The sequence below is a fragment of the Heterocephalus glaber genome, unplaced genomic scaffold, assembly GCF_053883595.1.
Source record: "Heterocephalus glaber isolate CG9 unplaced genomic scaffold, H.glaber_assembly_v1.0 deba00001481, whole genome shotgun sequence".
In the NCBI taxonomy this organism is placed as follows: Eukaryota; Metazoa; Chordata; class Mammalia; order Rodentia; family Bathyergidae; genus Heterocephalus; species Heterocephalus glaber.
Window position 1 is genome coordinate 59360676 of NW_028258317.1, and position 24473 is coordinate 59385148.

General features: G+C 39.1%; 1 protein-coding gene across 2 annotated transcripts in view; it reads left to right on the top strand.

The window, feature by feature from the left end:
• LOC147825976 (proprotein convertase subtilisin/kexin type 5) overlaps window positions 1-24473 on the top strand; it is a 341197-nt gene that overhangs the window by 218353 nt on the left and 98371 nt on the right. For both annotated transcript variants that reach the window (XM_004862531.3, XM_087184121.1), the window contains exons 11-12: window positions 20558-20675; window positions 22469-22657. In XM_004862531.3, the coding sequence (XP_004862588.1) occupies window positions 20558-20675; window positions 22469-22657 (307 nt within the window). The remainder of the gene's footprint in view (window positions 1-20557; window positions 20676-22468; window positions 22658-24473) is intronic.

Below are 24473 nucleotides of genomic sequence, written 5' to 3' on the forward strand. Positions count from 1 at the left end.
AAAAAGTAAATGGAATAAATGCTGTGCACCTATGAAAGAATCTACTTGAAATTGTGCATGAGAATAGGAAATCATCAGTCATAAGCTAGATGAACAGATGTGGCATTCTGAAATCCAAGTTCCAGGATTTTGCTACTGACCAACATTTGCAATGCCAGGGGAAGACTTTGGCATTAAGCTGATTGGGACTTTTGTCAGGATTATTTCTTTTCTCCCTTGATCTCTTCCCTTTCCTTTTATAAAAAGCTTTTTCTGGTTTTTTTTGTTTGTTTGTTTTGCTTTGCTTTTTTTTTTTTTAATCTTCTCTCCTGCTCCTTAAGATGTACCATTAAGATACAGACTTTTGCCACTGAAGTGGTTTTTTTCATTGAATTGAATTGAATTCATTTATTTAATGCTGTCTTTTGTTTATTGATTCATAAACATCTCCTGAGCACCTTCAACAAGCAAGCCCAACCCATTTTGAAATACCTGACGAAAGCCAGGAATAAATGTCAGGGGCTCCATGGTGTTGCTAGTCTGATCCGCCATGGCATAATTTACATACAGTACAGAACCAGATTTACATATAGGCTAGTTTATTCTTCACTCTGTGCTCCAACTATTTTCCAGGTCATGTTAGATAACAGTGTGGATGATCCTTTTCTTACTGTCTAAAACTCACGGGTCTCTGGCAGCAGAAGGCATCTAAAACAGAATACTTACCGCAGTTGCAGGTGGATATTGTTCAGCTCTGTTTAGGCATACAGAATCTGTGAATTAAACAGCCATGCCAAAAGCTTTCATTCAGGTGTTTTTTATAGTCTGTGGCTTGTATCATTTCAGGAAAAAGTTAGCTCTTTCTTAGGATCATCTTCCCTCTCCTGCTTTAATCTGAGGAACCTGCAAATCCCCCATCCCTCTCTCCCTCAAGCACCTGGGCTGTGCAGCCTGGTTCTTTCCCCTGAATTCTAATTCTGGTTTGAGTTTTGGTTATAATTGAATGCATGGAAATCAGTGCTTTAGTTTTTTATCAAAGTATTGTATTTGGATTATGCGACGATATACAGTTAAACTCTCTTAAATCTAGGAACAGGAATAGACGTCAGATAATAAATTAGGACCTTCTGTCATCTTTACTAGGCGAAAGAATGAAAAAAATGTCATTGAAAATCAAAAAATGACAACTAAGTGAGCGAGGTTACCACGTCTTCCATTTCACTGCTCTCCCAGACTGTAAGTCTCCTTGTTCTACCAGCATGTTGCTGAAACTTCCTCAAGCCACTCACTCTTTCTTTGACCACCACTAAACTACTAGATGTTTTAGAAATCTCTAACTGATTACCCGCCATGGGGAAAACACTTGACAGTCTAACATGGCTTCTTAGCCTCTGAGGCCTTAACTTTTAATAACCTTTAATACCTTTAATTGCCGTCATTTTATTTCCACTGGTAGGGCTGGTAATTTTAAGATGTTCCAATATATTTTTAAGACCTACCTGTCTTGCTTTCAGTTTGTAACACTTATTAAACAGAATTACAAGTGCTGAAGCCTTTAAGCATGCTGTGTATTGAATTGAAACAAAAGAGTTTGAATTTTTTTTTAGTGTATAAAGTTATTTCTAATGTCTTCCTGTTTGAAAGGGTAAAGTTTCATTTTATTTTATTATTTCACTGTTCAAATAATATTCCAACTTTGTGGATGAGTGTGTGGGTTCTCTTTTGGTAGTTGTGAAAGGCACATAATGTACCTACATCATGTTTTTGATGAAAGGTCAAAATGAAATGTTACTCACGTGGTCAGTGTCAGAGGTGGGACTAGAATCACATGTTTCATTCTAGTCTGAACTCATTTGCTAAAGAGAAAATTCAGTTATTACTTAGAGTGACAAAGGAAAGCAAATACATTTGATTTTACGTAATAAAATTTGCTCTTTGAAGATGCCACCTAATTTTTTTAAGATTCTATTTTCTGTGCTCTGGGAATTCATATTCATTTCATACTTATTGACTTAGGTCTTTCATGTTCATAGTTATTGATCCTTGCACATGTGAACTTACCTTCTAGTTCATCTACAAAATGTTTTGGCTCACATAGTTCAGGGATTTTACCATTTTTCTTTTGTCTCATGGATGATTTACCTAAACATCTACAGGGGAATATAGAATCCATGACCTCAAACCCTGCTTAATCATTGCTTAATCTAGAGTTGTGTATCCAAAATGTCCCATCAGACTATTCAATTCACGCCTACAAAATATGTAAGATTAAAACATTTTCTAAAAATTAAAAGTATTGGTCTCTCGCTGCTAGTCTTTCACTGAATGGTAGCAATAGACTTGTCAGACTTTGAAAGTTCATGCTTTGTTTTGGTTTTGTATCCCTGTGAATTGTAAATACACATACACTAGCTTCACACTAAAATCCATCCTCAGTACTGGGGCTGCAGCTCAGTAGTGGAGTACTTGCCTAGAATGCACAAGGCCCCGGGTTCCATCCCCATCAAGACAAACAATAAATAAATAAAAGACAGTACCAATAATAATAATCCATCCTGCAAAGAGTTAAAATGGTGGTTATTTTAGTTATTTATTATGACTGTTACCAGATTTAATTATTTCTTGAATAAAATTATGTTTGGAATGATTTTGTGGTTTTACCACAACCTAAAGAACCCAGTTGAATTATCCAGGAATGGTGGCACACACCTGTAATCCCAGAATACTTTGAGGAAGCCAATTAAGGATCTTGTGCCTTGATTTTTGCTGGATGTGGGTAGCTCATTACCAAACATAATGAGAAAGGCTGGGTTAAGTGAAAAATACCTTTAAAATGGAAAATACTAAGCATAAAGAGTCTTTAAAGTATATTCTCATGCAAACATATTTTCTGCCTTTTAGTTTAAGGATAAAGATATGGTACAATGTTGTGAATGAGAATGTTGTTTGAAAGTTGAAAATTAATTATATGACTTCAAATGGGCTAGAAAAAGGCACTCAGGACTTTATGACAGAATTATCACTAAGGTGTCTTTAAACATTTTTGTCCCATTATCATACATGAAAAACAACACAGTGATACTTAAATTTTGTTTTGATCTGTTTCCATGTCCCCTTGCTGTCACCCTACTGAATCTGGAAAGTAGTAATGAATTGCTTCAGTGTAAGAACCAGCAGTAGGAAGCTGAACTGATCGCGGCCTATCAACCAGCCTCCTACTGACTCTTTAAAATTAATGCGCCATTCAAAAGCTAGGAGCACAAAATCTGATGTTTTAGTAATATGCAAAAGCTTCCACATTTAAGAGACAGTCAGTGTCTGTTTTGGGAAATTGCCTGAAGTAACTTGACTCACTAATTCTAATGAGCCAGGACTTAGCTCAGTGATTTTTAAAACTCTCCAAGCTCATGAGGGCAGCTACCCTTAATATTACCACATCTTGAGAGTTTACAGTGACAGTTGTTTTGAAGGCAAAGATAAAATTATCAAGCCCTGAACCCAGTGATGACAGAGGATGACCAGCCAGAGACAATGCTGTTTTGCCTGAAAGTGTGTTCTGACTATAAAGTAATGAAACGGATTTCTGAATTCAGTTCCAAAATAAGATTTATAAGTTTGAAGCCAAGACACAATCTTATCAGAATGCACTTGCACACGTTCTCTACCAGAGACTATTTTGAAATTCAAACAATAATTTTCTTATTCAAGGTTTCCATAAAACTCAGTAAGGTGGTTCAGACAGCCCAAAATTAAGTCTCAGTTACATAAGCAATTAACCCACGTACTTTATAATCTTCACACATTCTTTAACTTTTTGGAAATAAATTTTTACACTAAAGAGCATCATTTTAAGTACACAGTTTAATGTATTTTGACAAATATAATCAAGGTTCGTGTCTGCCACCCTAACGAGTTCTTTTGTTCTCCTTCTCTATTCCATGGTAAACAACCACTGACTTACTTTCTGTAGCTATAGATTCTGTTTTGTAAACTTTCATAGAAGTAGAATTATTTGAAATTGGCCTTGCTTTCTTTATCTCTGCATCTTTTTAGTACACTTCTGTCATAAAGCATATCAAGAGTTTATTCCTTTTCATTACTAAGTAGTATTCCACTGTATGACTAGCCCACAATTGTATACTCCTTCACTTTTTCATGAGTAACTTATTTGTGGGGGGAAGGGGTACTAGACTTGGAACCCAGGGCTCTGCATCGAGTTGCATCTACACTTTTGGTTTTTGTTTTTCATTTTAAGACTGAGTCTCACTAAGATACCCAGAATCTGCTCAAACTTGTGATCCCTCTGTCTCAGCCTCCCCCAGAGTATGGGGATTACAGGTATATACCCCCTACATCCAGCTCATGAACGACTTTCTAGTTTCCAGTTTGGAGTTATTATGAGTAAAACCAATATGAATAGTTATGTACAAATCTGGGTGGACAAGTTATATATTTTTTTAATTAGACAAAAAAAAATCCTTCTGTAATTTGAACAGAGACCCTGAGAGGTGAAGAAGCAACCCAAATGGGTAACCCAGGTGTAGACCATTTCAGGGAGCCAAAAAATATTTTCTCAAAGAAAAGCAAGGAGACCATCATAGGTAGAAGGAAGTCAGCAAAGCAAAGGAGGAAAATAGTTATCATATAAAAGATTTAGCACAATTGTTTACTCATAGGAAGCACTAAGGTAAAATTATTTATCATCTATATATCATGCATCATTCTAATACAACATATGTAGTTAATAGTCTGTTCACATGTGTGTATAGTAAAAATTGAGCATATAGATATTGTTATATGTAGAACTCTGACCCATAAAATGGTGTGTGTAGTGCAGAAATGATACTAGCCCCATCACCATTTTCAAATGTTAGAGTCACTACTTTATAGTCACCCATCTCTTATAGCACTTATAACCTCATCTTTGTAAATTGTTTTCTCTAATCTGGATTTTTTTTATTGTGTCCTGTCAATGATTTTAGTTAATGATTTGGAATAAGTGGTTAACCTCTTCGTGCATGTTTTCTGTTTTTTATAAGATTACTTGGATTTCAATCTACAGTAAATGGGATCAACAGTTTCGACAAAAGCATGATATGCTGCTAATGGTTTCAAATTATATCAATGCCATGTGTATAACCCAAATCAAAAGCATAAATTAATGTAAGGCGAGGTTAGAATATGTTTGAGAACTTTAGGATTACTGGGTTTGGGAGCCAAAACTTGCCTGCATGTGTCTTGAGTTGTTAATCAGTTTGAACAAACGCATCTTCTGTCTGTGTTTGCTGGAGGATGAGGAATTCTAGCTGATGAGGGTAACTACAGTAAATGCCCCAGTTCAGAGGAAGGGGGAGATGGGGAACAGGGAGGGCTTGAAGTGCAAAACAAGGGAGGTGTGATGCGATAAGCAAAGCAATTTAAAAGAGACAGAGAGCAAAGCTATTTGAATCCTAGAGTTAGGAGTTCTCATTTGTTTTGAAATACATTTGAGAGTCTCTGTAGTGATTCAAGAAAGTGAGTTGGATAATAGTAGTGATTTTCAAGCAAATAGATTCAAGTTGCTAGTCTAATGTCAGAGTTTTATCTCCTATATTGGTAGTGTGGATCCATTAATCCCAGGATATGTCCTACAAAATAACATGTATATAACAAACTGGCTTGTTGAAATGGATGCAAATTCTCTTGCAGTGATCATTTTATATTTATCTTAGTATGCAATTGTATGTACTCATGACCTTAATGACTATGACATCTAGCAAAATTTGTTATCCTCTCTTGGCCTCCTAAATGAGGAGAGTTAGAGTTAGGATATATAATTATCTTTGCTAGACTCTTTTAAGAAGAGAAAGAAATACGTTTTGAAATAGCATTTTAATAAACCCTGAGCAAAGGATATGATGATAAGATGGCTTCTTGAAAAATACCAGGCCAGAAATTTTGCTTTGAGAAACGTTTTCTAGTTTCCTTTAGTGAAGTCTTTGAATATTGTAGCTCACAACCTTTAAAAAATCACTTGCCTTCTGCTACCTGAATTTCTTGTTAACATACAGTTGCAGTCTGTGTCTGCCACATGACTTTGCAAAGATTAAGAAACTGAGTAACATAATTCTGGTTTGCATCTTGCGCAGAGTAGGATGCAAGCAGTGACAGAAGCATCGAGGGTTTAGAGTGACTCTTTTTTTGAAGTTTTACATTAATACAATATTTCTCAGGCATGAAGCCAACTAGGAGTTGTCAACAGTTTTAGGAAGCTGTTGCTTTTTTGAACTTGCCAGAGGTTCCGATGTACATGCCTTCTTAATACACTGTGTTAAGATGGTTTTGTCTGGAAATCATTTGTGTCTGTTCATGTTACTCTCAGAAGTATCTTCAGAGCCAAGGCAGACAGTATGTGTCCAGCTTTGTTCCACAGTTCAGCATTTTACAACTTAGCCTAAAATCCTCACTAAATTCCATACACACATCACTAGAGAATCGGGGCCATAACTAAAAATGTGAGAAATAATCCATGAGTGTTTGTCAGGGCCACCTCAGTTGGTTGCACAGTTTTTAACTGCACAAAGGAGCCAGACTGATAGAATAGATAGAGAACTGAATTCCAGTCTGGAAACTACACACCAAGCCTCATGCATTAAAGTATAGTGATGAGCACCTCTAATTTACACAGGTCCTACACAGGCACTTCTGTTCCATGAAATTCTGTTGTGATGTCTCTTAAAACTATTGAAGACATAGTTGTCTTTTAAAGGTATTGTCTTACTCTTCTCTCCTTGCTGGAATAAAATATGCAACAACCACAAGTTAAAGGAGGAAGGTTCATTTCGCTCACAGTTTAGGGAGGTTTTAGGCCATAATCGGCTGGCTCCAAGGCAGGGTGGCTTGGCAGTGGGGCATTACAGAGGAGAACCAGTTCATAGCAAGAAGGAGACAGCAAAAGCAAGCAAGCAAGGGAGTAGACCAGCCTCTTTCTGTCCCTCATACTGTATCAAAGCTACTGAGATTAGGGGAGTGGCAAACCAATCAGTGTACTGATTTAGTAACCACACACCCTTAATCCTTAGTCCTAGCACTGCACCACGAATCAGTCATGCACTTTAGATTCAACCACCTCTGAAAAAGCCCCACCCATGACTGCATGAGGCTTTGGGGAACATCTAGACATTAGCCATAACTCTACTCTCCCAAGGACTCATGAACATCCCTTTTTGCGGAAGACATTTAGTCCATCTCCAAGAGTTGCCAAAAATTCCAAGTCTAAAGTCCCCTTTGAGATTTAAGGCAAACTCTTAGCTTCGAGCTCCTATACAAATGAAAACAAAGTTAAACACTTCCAATATTCAGTGGTACAAGATAGACATTTCCATTCCAAAAAGTACAAATAGTGGGTACAAAGGAATGGGACCAAACCAAGTCCAAAATCCAGCAGGGCAAACATTAATTCCTGTAGTTCCACGTGCAGCATCCAGGCCCATCTGTGGAAGATGTGAACTTCAAAGGGCTTGGGTGGCTCTGCTCCTATACTATTTCTGGTGGTTATAGCTCCTACAGTTTCTCTCTTGGGCCAGCTCTACTCCTCCTTGCAATTTTCCTCAGAGGATCCACATTCTTGGCTTCTCCAAACTTCTGGCTTCACACTCACAGCTTCACACACTCAGGCCCTCTTTGGAAATCTGGGTGGAAGCCTTCCTGACCCCACAACCCTTCCATTCTGTGTGCACCTAAAACCACCACCACGTGGACAATGCCAAGGTCTTCCGCCAGCTGGAGCAGTAGCCAGGCTTCCTTCTCTTGGTTGTAGAGGTCCAGTGCCTATGAACCAAATCCCGAGGAACAACTTCCCTAGGCCACCACCATTCTGGAGCATGGTGCACTGGGCTGTCTTCTCAGAGCAGACTCTTTCACCTTTGCAACTCTGAAGCTGCAGAGGCTGGAGGCCTGCTGGGTCTTATGATGTCTTCAGGCCATCTTTTCTGTTGTTTTCTTCTGAAACACTTGGCTTTTTCTTGCTAGTCTTTTCAGCGACCAGTTTCTCCTCTGTTCCATCTTTGCAGGCCACAACTCTACTGTAGCTTCCTTTCTGGCCAAAGTTACAACATTTTGAATCATTCTGCTGGGCTCTTTGTTCTTGATTCTCAACATAAATCTGGCTAACAGCCCCCAGCAGTAGCCACGCCTCTGTTTTAACATTAGACTGCCTTGAAATTTCTTCTGCAAGATTAATTAGTCCACTGCCCTTAATCTTAGTCTCATGCAAGATCTGTGGACATGAGCAAAATGCAGACAAACTTTCTGCCAAGTTTATAACACACATTGTCTGGGATCCAACAACCGGTGTGGTCCTTCTTCCCGGCAGAAACCTCCCAGGCTTGGTCTTTACCAGTAAGATTTCTGTGAGCCTTCTGATCTTCCGAGCTCTGACCAGAATCTCCCATCAAGTACCACCTCAGGTGTTCCAGCTCTATTTCAGCTGGCACCTCTGAACCTTTCCTAACTCTTTCTACAACCCAGACCCAAAGGGTCCTGAACCACATGGTCAGGTGCAGTCACAGTAATGACCCCTCTTCTCTGGTACCAAATTCTGTCTTAGTTATTTTTCTCTTGTTGCTAAAACAAAATCCCTGACACCCAAAAGTAAAGGAGGAAGGTTTATGTAGCTCACAGTTTAGCGAGGTTTTAGTCCATAATCGGCTGGCTCCAAGGCAGAGTTGCTTGGCAGAGGGGAAATGCTAGAGGAGAACTAGTTCACGGCTAGCAGAAGACAGCAAAAGCAAGCAAGGGAGAAGACAAGCCTCTTTCTCTCCCTTATATTGTATCCAGGCTACCAGGATTAGGGCAGTGCCAAATGAATCAGTGGACTGATTTAGTAATCACACACCCTTAATCCTAGCATTGCACCAGGAATCAATCACATGCTCTAGATACAGCCACTTTTGAAAAAGCCCCACCTGTGACTAAATGAGGGTTTGAGGGGACATCTAGACACAAGCCATAACAAGTATCCATCCAAAGATTATGTTATTCATTTTCATGTTCACCCATTGGTCCATCTTGATATTCATAGAACCTATCCTTCAATAGCAAATAACCCAGTGTTACCAAAATTAGAGTTGTCCAGTGCTACTAGAATTGAATTTATAACTGTTTCATCACTAGTTTTATTTCTGGCTCTCTAGGGAAAATTTCAAGTAAAATCTCATAAGTGAGAACTCATATCCTTGTATGCATTCACTCTTTTTTGTGATGAAAAATGATTGAAACTACATGAATTCAAATGTAATTCTTTCATTTGGGGTTGAGTAGAAGGAAATTCATATTTGGGGTAAGAGTCCTTGTAAATATTGACATGTAGAACACATGGCCACAGAGACTAGAGAAAGGCTGTATTTGAAGCTTTCTGTGACTATCGTCCAGCTGCCATGTGAAGGTGCTACCTACTTGCCCAACAACAGAACTCCAGATGTGAAGGAGAAACGTGTTGTAGGAAGCAGGAGAAACTCTTTTACTGAAATTAGCACATGCACATCATTTGCACCCTGGCATCCATATCCTTAGCATAGACTGAGGCGCCAGCTCTGCACCCGTCATCAGGGACCGAGGTCTGTCACCGACTGTGACTGATGATGGGTGCTAGGAATATGAGCCTGTGCAAGTGGGCACTATGGGGAATGACCCAATGAACAAGAGGTAAAAGGGCCTTGCAATACTATCTTTTAAAAACATGGCATTAGTAGATGCTTAGCCCATTCTTTTACTCAATCCAGAGAGATCTTTATATTGGTGCCAGTGTCTTTGATATAAACCTGGTCGAAAGATCCAAAAAGAAATCCTGAAAGTTAATCTTCCCTTCATTCTGTGCATGACTTTCTGAAGCCATTGCATCTAGCAGGGTCAGGTGACATGCTAGGTGATCACTTTGCAGAATCCATCTGGATAAATCTGTTGCAAAATAAATAGATCCAGACTTTTTTCCTCCTCTTAGAATCTCAATTCAGACTCTTTCCATATGTTCACATTTTGCTAGCCTGTGGCATTTCAAAGCAATTAAACTTCTATCATACATCCCAATAATGGTTTAATAGGCTTCATTTTACAGTGTTATACCAGGAAAGAAGGTACACCTTGAAATTTGCAGAGTCAACCTTAAAAGAGCCAAAAGGAAAAGTACTATGATCGCTGCTAGATATTAACAAATGGGAGGTAACACTTTGGTTTTCTGTCCTTCTTCCAGCTCTGCACACCTTGTTAGTTCTAATAAAATACTGGCCTCACCATGCATATAAAATAAAGTATCTTTTCCATATTAATATTTTCACACCCAGGGAAAAAACTCTGATAGAAATGGCTGAAGGAGGTCATTTCTCAGCAAGAATAGGGAAAAGTATGATGGACCCGATGTTAAACTTTTACTCCAATCTCCACATATTTCTTTTTGGCACATGATATTTTAAATGAGTTTTAAAGAAGAAAGCACTTAACTTGCAGAAAGCAAGGGAAGTTATCCACATAACTACCAAATGATTCCCCTTTCTCCCTTTGTTACCTTGCAGGGTCATTCTGAGGATGTAATAATTTGAGTGTCTTCACTGAAAGAAATATTGTGTGTTTTATAGATTATGGTAATCAATGGACGAATAGATAGTGGAAAGGGATTTCTCAAGATTTGAGCTCTAGTCCCCAAGGCTTTGCACAAGCTCTTACTATCCACAAGAGTGCCTTTGGACCTAACTCATCCTCCGCCTGCAGTGAATTGTTTTCTCCCCCGTGCATTTATTTGAACAGTGCTAATCAAGTGCTATCCTTAGAAGAAATGAAGAAATAGTCTTAAAGCATGTTTTCTTCTGTGGTCGGAGAGTTTGTGAAAGGTGCTCCCAGAACATCTTTTCCTGTCAGTTACTCAGCTGTTTGCTTTCAGCCTCCCTCATTCTCCCTTCTGTCAACTGAACCATGAAACTTTGCTTTCAAACTTCCTATCACTCTTCTTGGAAGAGGAAAGACTTATCCTGTTGCCTTAGTTCTGTCCTTCCTTTCACAAGGAGAAGCTCCCCACAAGTCAACCGAATTAGCCCCTCCGTTTCCTTCTTTAACTCCTCAAGCCCATCTTCACTTCCTTCTTTGAAGCTAAGGGCTTCTGTGACTTTTCCCCATCCCCTGCTGGCCAAATCAGAGGCTTTTGGGTTGTTTTTTTTTGTCTTCCTTGAGCATTCTTGCTCTTCATCTCCCCAGTTCACAACTCTCTCCATGGTTTTTGCGATGAAAAGATACAGCGTTTGTTTTCTGAACCTTGACTAATTCTTTTCTCCCTTCCTTTAACCACAGCCATTCTCTAAGGTCTATTGCTGTGAGAGTTTTGGAGATCTCTCTCTCTCTCTCTCTCTCTCTCTCTCTCTCTCTCTCTCTCTCTGCCTCTTGATTCTATGGCATCTCTTTTGCATCTAAGACTTCTTTCAATTACAAGTGTCACCTTCTTGCTGAGGATGTTTAGTCTTTCATCTTTAACAATGACTTCAAGCCCGGGGATTTAACTCAGTGGTTTCGCTGCCTGCTGCACAAGCGCAAGGACCCAAGTTCAATCCCCGGTACCAAAAAACAAGCAAAAAAAACCACAGTGACTTCTCCCATGACTCGTCTGTAATCCTTACACAAGGGTGTCGCTGTGTCATTTAAAATTCTGAACTTCCAAAACCAAAGTCCTCTTTCACAAAACAGCTTCTTCCCAAAGCTTAGGTCTGAAAGGATCCTGTTCTGTCCATCACTCTTGTCCCACATTGGTTCCTCTCTGTCCTCCGTGACCTACATTGTGTGAGTTGTGACTTCTCATTTCTTATCTGACTTCTTCACTGACCATTTCCATAACCGGGTCTGCAGTCTCCCCTGTCTGCACCTGTTCCGGTCAGCTGTCCTTTGGTATCCTGTATATCTGATGGTCACCCAGTCTGTCTGTAGCATCAGTTATGTTGCATCATTTCCTTTCATTGTCTCCACAGCAAATCCAACCATGCATTTTAGTCCCACACAACTTCTTTGAGACAACTATTCCCAATATTCTGGTCTCATTGCTTTCCCTTCATGAATCCAAACTTGCTGAAGGATTTACGAGCCATTTTTTATCTAATTTCTTCTAGGAGAACATCTTTTCCTCATCAATGGCCTACTTTTCTACAACTTTACAGAAATTTCACTATTATTACTCCTTAAGCTTCAAACTTATTTGACTTTCATGGAAATGGAAAGGAATGTTCAGGAGAAGCCTACCAGAGAGCTTGAGCCTGAGAAGGATAAGAAGTAGCTTTCCTCCCAGTGAGATGATGACATTCCCAGCACGAGGAATAGTTCCTTCTTTGTGCTTTGCAATCACCACCCAAACATGGATGATGGCCGCATACCAGGAGGTCCAGTGGATGTATGGATGGATGAAATAATAAATCTTTGTAACCACTTTAACCACTCAGTGAAAATGTACTCACTTAATTGAGTATCAACTAGATTTTCCTTTCCCCCTTAATGAGAAGTTAAGAAAAAGACAGAAATAATGAAGAATTATCTTTTGAAAAACCTCATTTTGCTAATTGTTTGCTGAAATTTTCTATCCAGGTCCTATGCTGAGGAACTGACTTACCCTCCCCTCAATCTAACCTTCAATTTCCCTTTGATCCAAGGCCTCATAGTCCAACTTTTATCTCGTTCTTATCTTAGTCCTAACAATCTTAGTTTCCTACAAAAAAGCAAAAATGTGATCTGGATGTGCCCTAGGCTAAGTCTCCCCAAGATGGCAGAATAGTTTTTCTACCTCTGGTCAATATCAACCAATTACCTTAAGCAAACTACTTGCTTATTATAATCATATTGGGAGCAAGTCAATGAGGACTGGACAGAAAAAAGAAAATAATTTGACAGAATTTTTTTATTTCCTGTTGAAAAGAGGCCCTTGCCTACTTCTTCACTCTGCAAATTAAATAGTAAATATATATTCTACATATACACATATATACATAACAGAGTGCATTGTATATGTAGAAGAGGAGCCCAGCAGTGTTTCCCTAAACACTTACTACTTCCTCTCTGTAACAACGAGCCCATATCACTACCTACAGCTGCTGAGCAAACCCATCCCCAGGGAGCTTTGAAGTGCAGCCCCAGCAGACAGCCAAGCCTCTGGAAACTTTCCACATGCAAGCTGTCAGTGGCATGGCAACTGCAGGCTGTGTGGCTCTGGCTGGATTGTGACTAGAGCTTGAAATTTTAGGATGAGCAAGGGAATCATGAAAACAAACCACACAGCAGAATGTGGGGACCAGTTGCTCTGTTTTTCCACCCAGGGGAGTCTGCATTTTGCACTGCAGTGCAGAAGAAAGTGTGGCAACTGTTTTCCTGATTCTGTCTTTAAGAAGCTTATATGGCTTTCACACTAAAATCTGAAAGAGTAAACAGTGAAGGGATGTGAGAAAAATGAAGTAAGGCAAGGAAAGAAATGGTTATTCTGGGAGCATGCATCTGAGAAGGTCAGGTATGGAGCTGCTGACATTGGGGAATGAAAAGCATCACTCTTCATCCTTAAAAATGTTATGTTTTCATATTTAGTTGTTTATTTTTACTATAAAGAAGCAGTACGTAAACGTGTGCAGCATGCACATGGGACACAGTGGCTCAAGACAGCATCCAAGGCCCTCTCTGTTCCATGCCCTCTTCCTGTCCCACACATTTGGCCTGGTTTGATTAATAGGCACAAGAAGCGCAGGACCTGATGAGAGCAGGTGATTCAACACTTTGACGATCAAAGAGCCCAAAGGTGTGAAGACTACAACAGCTCCAGGCAGCTCTTTGATCTCTGGTTGGGAGTTTCTACCCACTCCACAGATCAAGCAGCGTCCCTGGAGCCAGGGATTTGGGTAGTCTTCTTTTATTCTGCTGGTTTACTTATAGACATATAAGAGTAGCAGCAACTTGATTGGTGGTGGATGACATCCAACAATCATGGTTGGCTTTTATTTCTTACAGTCTGGCCTACCTCCCCGTTTCCTGTGATATTTCCCACTCTTCCCATCCCCTGCTGACAGCTCATCTTTTACCCCATCCATTCCAGGGGTTCTAGTTTCATCATTGCAACAAAGAGCTATACAAAAAACCCATCATTTAGTCAGGAGACTCAGAATGAGGTCCCTACTTCTTCACCTAACAAAATCCTACACATGCATCAAATCACCATCCAGATCTCACTTTCCACACAGTTTATCTGATGTCACTGCAAATCTTGGCTGATAGCAGCAGAGAACTTCCTGCATTCCGAGCTTCCTTAGGTTCCTAAGCAGTCTTTTTGGCTGGTTTTTAATCTTTTGAAGTGCTTTTATACCTACAGTAATTACACACTTTGGTGCTTTTAATTGCTTTTCATTATAAACTAAAGTTTTTGTTGTCTCATCCCCTAGTTGACTGGAAATGCAAATCATTTTCTGTTTCTTTTGGACCTTCACAGTTCAGGATGGTGTTGAATACAGAGTAGGAACTTCACAACCCAACTGAGTGACACGATAATTAATTAAATCAATTACTATACAGCTTGAGTATACTTTAACTTGAATGATGAACATGAGAAATATTTCAAATTTTGGATTTTTTTAAATTATGGAATATTTGGACATACATAATGACATAACTTAGGAGTGAAACCCAAGTCAAACAGGAAATTCATTTATCCTTTCTAAACACCTTATATACAAAATCTAAAGGCAGTTTTATACAGTATTTTTAGTGCCCTTGCATTCTGACTACACATGAGATCAGGTGTGGCATTTTTCACTCACAGCACCATGTCAGTACCCAAAAGTTTGGGATTTCAGGTTTTCAATTCTAGGGCTGCTCAAACTATTGGTAAAGTGCATTAAAATTGACACTTGAATATTCAAAGAATTGAACCTAATTTATCAACCATGTTTTATGTATTAGTACATAATTAATTAGTACATCTTAACAAATACAAGTTGAGGGTGTCTGTCCACACTATTGGTGGCATATCTGTCTACCAATAATTACTAAATTATTACTATTAACATATTCCCACCAGCTTGAACCACCAGTGGTATATACATGATTGTCCCATCAGGCAGCTTGTACCACCCAATGGGCCTGTCCCATGCTGCCCCATAGGACTGTCATGCATGGGCCACCAGTGGTTCAGAGCTGCCTGGCAGTGAGATGTACGAATTACACCTCCATTGTGAACGTGTGAAGAGGTGTGAGAGCCCTGAAACACCCCATTATAGCATCACATTACTAACTCAGTTCCACATAGATTAACCCATTTCCTGGTTTGTCTAGGAGTGAAGGGTTTCCCAAAACATAGGGCTTTCAAATTGAAAATCAGGAGTCTTAGGCAGACAGACCTGGTCATCCTGGTTATGAGGAATGAGTTCTTCAATGGAATTTTGTATTAAATACTCAGTAATGGATAGTTGCAACTTCATTGCATCTTTCAAGTATATGCAAAATGTTAGCCTTTTCTCAGGTTCCTAGAGAATTTTTGTTGTTGGATGTTTGCCCATTTTACATTGGATACTGTACTATAACATTGTGTCATTGTGTCTGACAGTTTGTAGGAGAAAGGCCCTTCTTCACTTCAGAAAGCTCAAAAACTTTAAAAAGTACTCTTATTTTAACCAATCAATTCTTTTATTATATATAGTACAGTGTTTTACTAATAGTCATTTTAGAGTCATCATGATATATCCATTCAATGTAATATTTAACAAAAAATTACTTAAAATAACTGGCTCCTGAGATAAAAGTGTACCAAATTTCCCTGGGTATAGCTTTTTGTGCTCAGAAATTTCTAATTTTTTTTTTTTTTACCTGAGCTTTCTAACTTTCCTTTAGAATTGAGTTTTTTAAGCCTCCTAGCTAAAGCTGCTGTTTAAATTAACTCTCTGCTTCCAGACTACGCAATTACTTACTTGTGTGCCTAATGATTAGCTTCTCTCAGCACTTCTGATCTCATCAGAAAATGAAAATATGCCTGCCAGAGAGTATTGCCTATTTTCCTTAGTTCTCTTGTCCATCTGAAAGTCTTAAGCAAGGAAACCTTTGGATAACTTTGAATAAAAACAGTTGCACTTCTGGTGCCAGACCAAACCACTTTCTTGAGGATTTTCCTGTATAAATGACCTCATTTCTGAGGTCTCGGGTGCTGCTTTCACATATCAAGAGGTAAACAGCCATGCCGCCTAAAGGAACAGACAGACCGTGATGCAAGTTTTCCAAATCTCCTATCTTGAAGCAGAGATTTCCTACCTTATTCTACTTAGAGATAAATCTCCTATCTGAAATATATTTAAGTAACTTTGCTTCAAGATCTTTATTCTATATGCATGGCTTGTTCCCTCATTATCTTTCCAATATTTGATTTTTGCATCTTAGCTAATGTTAAATGTGAAGTAGATGTTGGTGCCCACATTCATAGAATGAAAATTTTTGCTTGAACTGGTTGGGATTCTTATTCGTGCCAATGTTAATAGTATTCTGACTTCCTAGAATTTTGCATTTTGCACTGTTCCTGCACAGAGTAGACTCTGCTTGATCATCATTAAAGTATTTTCAGGCTCAGGTTTTGCTTTGGGCTTCGCCCGAGAAACGTGTGTTAGTAAGACTCCACTGTGTATGGAAGGGCCCTAGCGTAACAGTTGTTTGTATGGCACGTTTGCCATCACTGTAAATTTGTAAAATCTGAAACTGGCTTTATACTTGAATAAATTTCATGTGTTATTGATGACTTTACATAAATTAGTAATAAAAAAAGAACAGACTTCCTAATTCCCCTTGCGATTTTCTATTTAACACTTTATGCCACTTTGTGTATTAAAAATTCTCTCCATTCCATTTGTTTATTTCACAAATCGTTATGGAAGGTTTTCTCTAAACAAGGCATTCCACAGCTACTAACCCCTGTGGTCCCTCAGTGTGACAGTAGGACAGGCAAAATAGGCATAACTCAAATGTCTAAAAAAAATTAATATGCATTTCAATATTTATAGGTCATTTCAATTGTGTTAAAATTGTATATTTATAAAAACTTATTAGTGCTTCCAAACTGTTTTGAGGTAATTTCCCCTACTGACACCTGGTTTTGAAGGAGTTTGTCTTCCCAGTGCCTTTACCATATAATTATTTTCTCATTACTATTTATAGATAACTCCCAATCAAATTATATGGAATTAATGTGTTGCCAGCCCAAAAGGGAAAACAACCAAAGAAATTCATTTCTCATTTTTCTTAGGCTGTGTGTCATGACTAGGGACAGGTGCACAATTTTGAATATTTTCAAATTACTGAAAATCTCCATTACTGACTCTATGGCCTTCGGTGATCAAATCCAGTTTCCTCATTTATTCTTATTAGTATAATTTATTTCTGTTAACCCATCAATTTGCAGCTTAACTGTAGCCAGCCGATCTCTTTTCTTTACATCTATTTGGAGTGTGTAATGAGTAGCCCTTGTCCCTGGAGGACAGGAATTGAATTGGAAAAGGAAACAAATCAATGACCTTCATAAAGGCAAAGGTGCTTCGTTACTTGACTCAAGTGGTTGCTTAACAGGCATGAAGTGTGGATGGTATTTGATGTCTCTGTTAATTTATGTTCTAATGGTTGTCAGGTGGCTGGTGATGGGGTAGAAGAGAAGCAGGGCAAGTGGGTGGAGCTAGAGCTCAGGTGCCCAGGTGGGAGCTGCCCCAAGATGCCCCAGAGTCGCCATAATTGTGCAAAGCCCTTACCCTCCTCCAACCTCCACGTCCTTTCCATACTGTCCACATACCAATCCAACTTTTAATCGTATCCTCCTACATTGAGATACAATGAGAAGTTACACTGGTTTAAACCACTTAACACCAGTTAGCAGGTGCGGGGAGGACGTTTGCATTGTGACTGAACAGAGGAAGAGACCCTAGCATAACATCTTTGGTAAAAATGTGCATTTTCCCAGGGAAGAGAAATACCATAGAATGTGCCCCATGAAATTTTATGGGCTATGGATAAATGATAGTGAGGACAAAGGAGTTACATGAAATTTAACAAGATCCTTACAATTCAGTTTTCTTAAATGAAACGTGTTTTTAGTTTCCTTCTTTACATGTTTTCTTGTTAATTAACATGTAATATTGTACATACGTATGGAGCATAGTGTGCTACATTAATGCATGAATACGTGTACCGATCTAATGAGGGTAATCAGTATTTCCATCTCCCTATCATTTGTTTGCATCCAGAGCCCTTGAACACCTTTCTATTGGTTCTTTATAACATATGTAATAGGTTGGTGTGAACCATGGTCACCACGCTGTGCTGCAGAGCAGAACTTATTCCTCCTATCTGTGTTCTAGTACCCATTCTCCAGCCTCCCTCCGTCCTCTCTCTCCAACACTTTCCTAAACTCAGACTTGATATTTGTCCTGTATCAAATGCGTCCCTTTGTCTGTCTTTAATAATCTTACATAGTATTATGCAACTAAAAGAAAACATATGAAATTGTTCATAGAAGTTACTAGTTTTTCATAAAGTTATTGATGACTTATGTTTTGTTCTTTTCTGGATATATTTAGTATTTTTTACAATGAACATGCATTGCTTTTTAATCAAGGAAAAGAAAATCATGAATTACAAAAGTTGCAAAAGCCCATGTATAAAAATCCTGATACATCCTTGCCATAGTAAAGTAGGTTTATTTATTTTTTAATTTATAATGGCCTATCTGGCTAAGTACCTGATAGTAAAATAATAAACCCTTGTATTTGTACAGTTCTTTACACAGATTTTCTCACACGGGACATATTATAATAATACTTAATGAACTTAGTAATAGTGGCAGGATAGATCATAATGTCCCATAACAAGGAAATGATGAATTAGATATTTTATTTAACTTGCTAAGAATTACATGTTGAACAAGTTGCATATAAATAGGGCTATTCTGAATCCTAGCACAAGTTTTTCTTTTTACGTGGTCTAATTTCTTTGTGCTCCCATGTGTATAAAGTTCTGCTAATGTTCTCATGAAATCTATAAAAAAATATATATTTAAGACGTAGTTCCTGCTGTCAGGCAATTACAGTGCATTTGGAGTGAAAGGACACATAGTAACAGATGGTGTTAATTACCAGTGAAATTGATGCCACAGATAAAAATGCAATGCTTGATACAAGACCTGTCATATTGGATGGATGGATGGTTGGATGGATGGATGGATGGATGGATGGATAGATGGGCAGGCAGATTGAAAGATTAATTAGCTATAGGAGTACAAAGGAAAGATTTAGTGGTCACAGATGGTTGAGCTTCAGTAAATGTCTTTTGACTAATTGATTAGTTGGAGAATACTTTAGGAAGACGATAGGTTCGTTAGGGCTTTAGGAACTTACAAGAGTAAGGTTTGACTCTTGGCAGAAAAGATCAACGTGGGAATTTCAGGCCAAGGGCTAAGCATGAGCAAAAGCAGTGAGGCAGAAGAAAAGTTCCCAAATCTTTTGCTTTAGTGAGGAAGTTGTTTCAAAAGTAGAATGAGACCATATCATAGAACATCATGATTTGTAAGCTGATATACTTAAAATAATATAGGCAGTTATAGAATTTTTTGCATAACTAATGCCATAATGGAAACATTTTAGACAAAAATCTGGTAAAAGTATGACTTCATGTTGAATGTAAAGATATAAGATACAGTTCAACATGAGGTAGAGATTTCAAACATTCAACTAGGATTTTTAAGTATTTTTAGAAAGAACTGCGGATGTAGATTTTGCTGTATCATCATAATAATAGCCCTGTACTTAATTGACATTTCTGAGACAGTTATGTCGAATTTAGTCTTAGATATATAGGTATTCTAATTGAGAACTAACACATTGGAAGACAAGAAGCTGGCATAAAAGTCTAGAGGCCTCCAAATATTTCATGCATATAGCTTAATAAATTTTTATAGCTAGAATAAAGGTAATAGTTTATGTCTTCCAGATATTTAACCTGATTACTGGACATGTCATAAAATTGGTATTTCTTGCAAGTGAATTCTACTTGCACTATGAGAAATTGTATACATTATAACTTCCTTTAAATCTGTTCATGATTTTACCTCACAAAATCAACAGTGGCATCATTTTTTTTTTAATCCAAGTGACTAACAGTGGGACCCTAGGGCAAAACAATGTGAGTTGGAACCCAGCCCCACTACTTACTTGCTGGTCAGTCTTGGCCAGGTTTCTCTCTTCCTCAGCTTTCTCATCCATGAATGATGATAATCACACTAAAGATGTCGGGGGGATTAAAGGTACCCATGTAGACGCGTGCCAGGCACGATGTAGGAACAGTTCATACATGATGGCTGTGTCATTAGAAATAACAATGTCAATGGATACTACACAATCATCTTATTTTCTTGAGATTATTTGTTTTGTTTTGTTTTTCAAACTTCTGCCGGCAAGAGAGCTAGGATCCCATTTGGATGTGTCCAGGGTCTTTCCTGAGGGACACTGTAACTCAACACATGTAGCACAGGCTGCCCCTAAACACAGTGAAGCTGACCATCCCTTGCCTTTCGCAGTGAGCCATCTCTATGGATTTGGACTGATGGATGCTGAAGCCATGGTGATGGAGGCAGAGAAGTGGACCACCGTTCCCCAGCAGCACGCGTGTGTGGAGAGCACAGACCGACAAATCAAGTAATGTTTGCAGCCACCAGATAGCATAATAACTCCCCGAAAAGAGAGAGGCCAGCGCAAGTGCCTCCAACAGCCCCTGCTTACACATGGAAGCTAGAAACTTCTGTAATCTCTTTGTGCCGTAATTATAGGGTTGTGATAAAATGTCTACGATGCTAAGCTGCTAAGTTCATAGTAGTATAACCCGAGGGCCATTCAAAGGGAGTTGGGGAGCCCCTTGCCCATGGGGGTTCCAAACTTGTTTACTCTGTCCAGATCTCTATTTGATGGTATAACTCTTCTCCAGATGTACTACAAAATCAGAACATGTGTTCTGGAAACCTAACTGCAAACCATATTATCCTCCAAAGAGTAAGGTAAAATATAAAAAGTTCATGAGCATGCAGTTCACTCCAAGATAGAAGAAGGATTTGCTCCCCAGGGTTAGTTGTGCAGGCACCCAGAGAGTGCTCACCAGACAGTTCTGTAAAGTCACTCCTAGGTGTGAAAGCCAGGGCACAGCATTCATTCTCAGTGGCCTTATTAGTATTTCTTTCTTGGCTTGCTTCTCAGAGACCACCGACTCAGAAAAATATTTATATAGAAACTTTGGGTTATGATGATACTAGAGTCCTTATAATTTCTTTAGGAAATGTGTTATGAAGCAGAAAATAATGTTTTCCTCCTGCATTCTACTGTTTTGAAGAAAAGAATGAGGAGGGGAAAAAAGAGTGAAAATTAATCAGTATTTCTTGAGCACTTATTATGGACCAAGCCAAATGTTTGAAATCTCACATGTGGTTTTCTTCTTAAAACTTGCTCACAACTTGGGTGTCAGTCCCATTTGATAAATGAGAAAGTGATATCGATGGGATTATTTGTTTATCCATTTACAAACTCGTTCACCAATTCAGAAATGGCTTTTCTTCTGCTCCCAGATATGAAATACTAAGCTAGTTATTAGGGAGAAAGCAGGGAGGGATAAAAATTTGCTTCCTGCCTTGTGGAGTTTAGAGTTTTGAGAATAAGTCAAACGAGAAAAATGTAATAAGAAGATAACTACAAATTCTAAGTGAATGTTGAAAATTTTTAAAAGTAGGGAATTAGACATAGAGAGTGAGTTTTGCCTCTGGTTTAATGGGATGAAATTTAAGCTTTGACCTTAAAGGAAGAAGAATAAACCACACAAACAAATAAAAAAAGAGTACTTCATGCAGAGTAGTGTGTTCAAGGTCTTCAAAGTGGGAAGCTTGGACTTTGGCAGAGGAAGAAGCTAGAGGAAGACAGAAACCTGCAGAGGAAAGGAGAGAGTGTGCCCATGGGTTATAGAGCAAGTGGTGGACCAAGCATTTGAACCAAGTTTGTGCAAATTACCAAACCTCCACTATTCTGCCACCGTGCAGTAGTTCTCAAAGTGTATTCCGTAGATCAGCAACACCGCTGTCATCTGAGAAGTTGTTAGAAATAAATGTGCACAGGAGCCTCCCTAGACCGACCTGCGCAATCAGTCGCTCTGAGCTGGGGGTCCCCCAACGAGGTGATCCCAAGGCACAGTCAAGTTTGAGACCCTGTACTTGCATGAAGATAAAAGGACTTTGATTCCCCTTTTCCCTCACTTGCATCTTTCTTCCTTTCTAACCATTAATACTTTAAGTGGCCTGATTATTTAGATGTTAGCACCATTGTCATTTAATATGCAGAGGCCACCTGTTTGCTTATCTTGCATACTCATTCCTAAGCCTCCCTGATCACTCATCTGAGCTCTGCTGCACACTTTGCTCAAAAGTCTCTCTCTCTGTCTCTGTCTCTCACAGGACGATTCGCCCCAACAGTGCAATACGCTCCATCTACAAAGCCTTAGGTTGCTCTGATAACGCCAACCACTATGTCAAGTACCTGGAGCATGTGGTTGTGCGCATCACCATTACCCACCCCCGGAGAGGAGATCTGGCCATCTACCTGACCTCACCCTCAGGAACCAGATCCCAGCTTTTGGCCAACAGGTATAGTGATGGCTTCTGCCCACCAGTGTGAGCAACACAGCAGCATGCAGCTACCCTTAAGGCAGAAAGGAACTGCTGCTCCTTACGCACAGTGTGGGAACCAGCCGAGGGGTCTTTGGCTGTTGTGATCTCACTGCTCCCAAGTAAAGAATGGAAAGCTGCCTAGCATTATAATCATGGAAAAGTATGGCATTTAGTAGTTGGACAGTAAAAGGATGCTTCAGAAAAATTGAAGGCAACTTTACCCTAAATAGTAATGCTCACTGTGAAGTGGCTGATGACATTTGTTACCAATTAACGAATTTTCTTGCCCAAACAGTTAACTTTCCAAAGTTAAAGGAAATTCTGGGGTTTTTTAAAGTAATGTTGGCAATTTTTTGGTCTGCAGAGAGCCCGATAATAAATATTTTGAGCTCTGTGGGCCATGTCTTTATCCCAGTCACTCAGGTCTGCAGTCAGAGTGCAGAAGCTGCCGTAGACGATAGAAATGAAGGGGCATGACGACTCCCTAATGTCTTTCCCACATGGGCACCTTGGTTTTAATGTTGGCCCTTTAGTAGTTTTTGTCCCAGAGGATACTGGCGTGTTGGGGGGGGGGTGTTTTTTGTTTATTTGTTTGTTTTTAGCCTTTTTCCTTTTTCTTGTTTCTTTCCAAATATTGAACCTACAGGTAAGTAACTGTTTTGTGCAGACTGAAATTCTGCTGGAAGAATAAAGCCAGAATGTTCTTCGGCTCCATTAATTTCTTGAGTGGCTGAGAAGCTGACCTGCCTGTCAGTAGGTGGAGCTAGACCAGAAGATGTCGCTTGTCTTACAGACCTCCTCCCCATTATGGCTCTAAAATAGAAGCCACAACCAAAAGCTTAAATGTTTCTTTAATTTGACTTTTTTTTCTCCCAGAAGAACGCCTAATGAGAGCAAGAACCTTATCATCAGCGGCCTGTATAGTCTAAACGAAAGTGAACCTTTCATGTAGCCACAGCCACCTGTCCGTGTGGCAGGTGATATGGCAGTGGTGATCTTTATTGAGTGTGACCAATAGACCAGAAGATCTGAGAGCCCAGGGTAAAAGCAAGCCTGCATAACCACAAGCCAGGCTGAAATTTCCAGTACCCAGTTGCTTTGAAACCACATTTCATCCATTGTAAGGTAGTGAGAAGAAGAGAGAGGAATAGCATTTAAGATCATTTAGGGACCAGGAGTACAGAATCTGAAATCCATGAGGGCATGTGCTATGTTCTCCCTTTAAAACTAACATCTTCCCAAGTATATCATATTGAATATGGTCATGCTTTTACCATGTTTTATGGAATTTAAAATAGTTCATTGTAAATACCTTACTTGTTCCGTGCAGCTCTGATTCCTGAATCGACCTTCAGAGCAGGAGTGCATGGAAAAGAGCCACATCCTGTCACTTGCTCTCACCCTCCCTTTCGACCAGCCTCGAACCAGCCTTGTTGAACAGTGCATTTTCTTCCTGCCCAGAACAGCAGGAAGTGTCTTGTGCTGTTGACCTCTGTTCTCATGTGTTTAACAATGACCAAAGTGCATTCTGAGGCTTTTCAAGGAACGCATTACTGGAGCTTTAAGAACATACTTAGTTTCTCATGTGAAAAATTAGGTTTTGTCTGATATGTTTTTTCTTCTTCTGTTGCCTAATGTGGAAGTTGTGTTTAAGAATCATATTTTATAAACTTTTTCAAAATAAGGTACATACCTATCCAGAACTTAACATTTTGCACAGAATATGTCAAATATATTTTGAGAGGAAAAAAAGTATGGCATGAGTTCTGTTAGGAATAAAATATGAAACTAT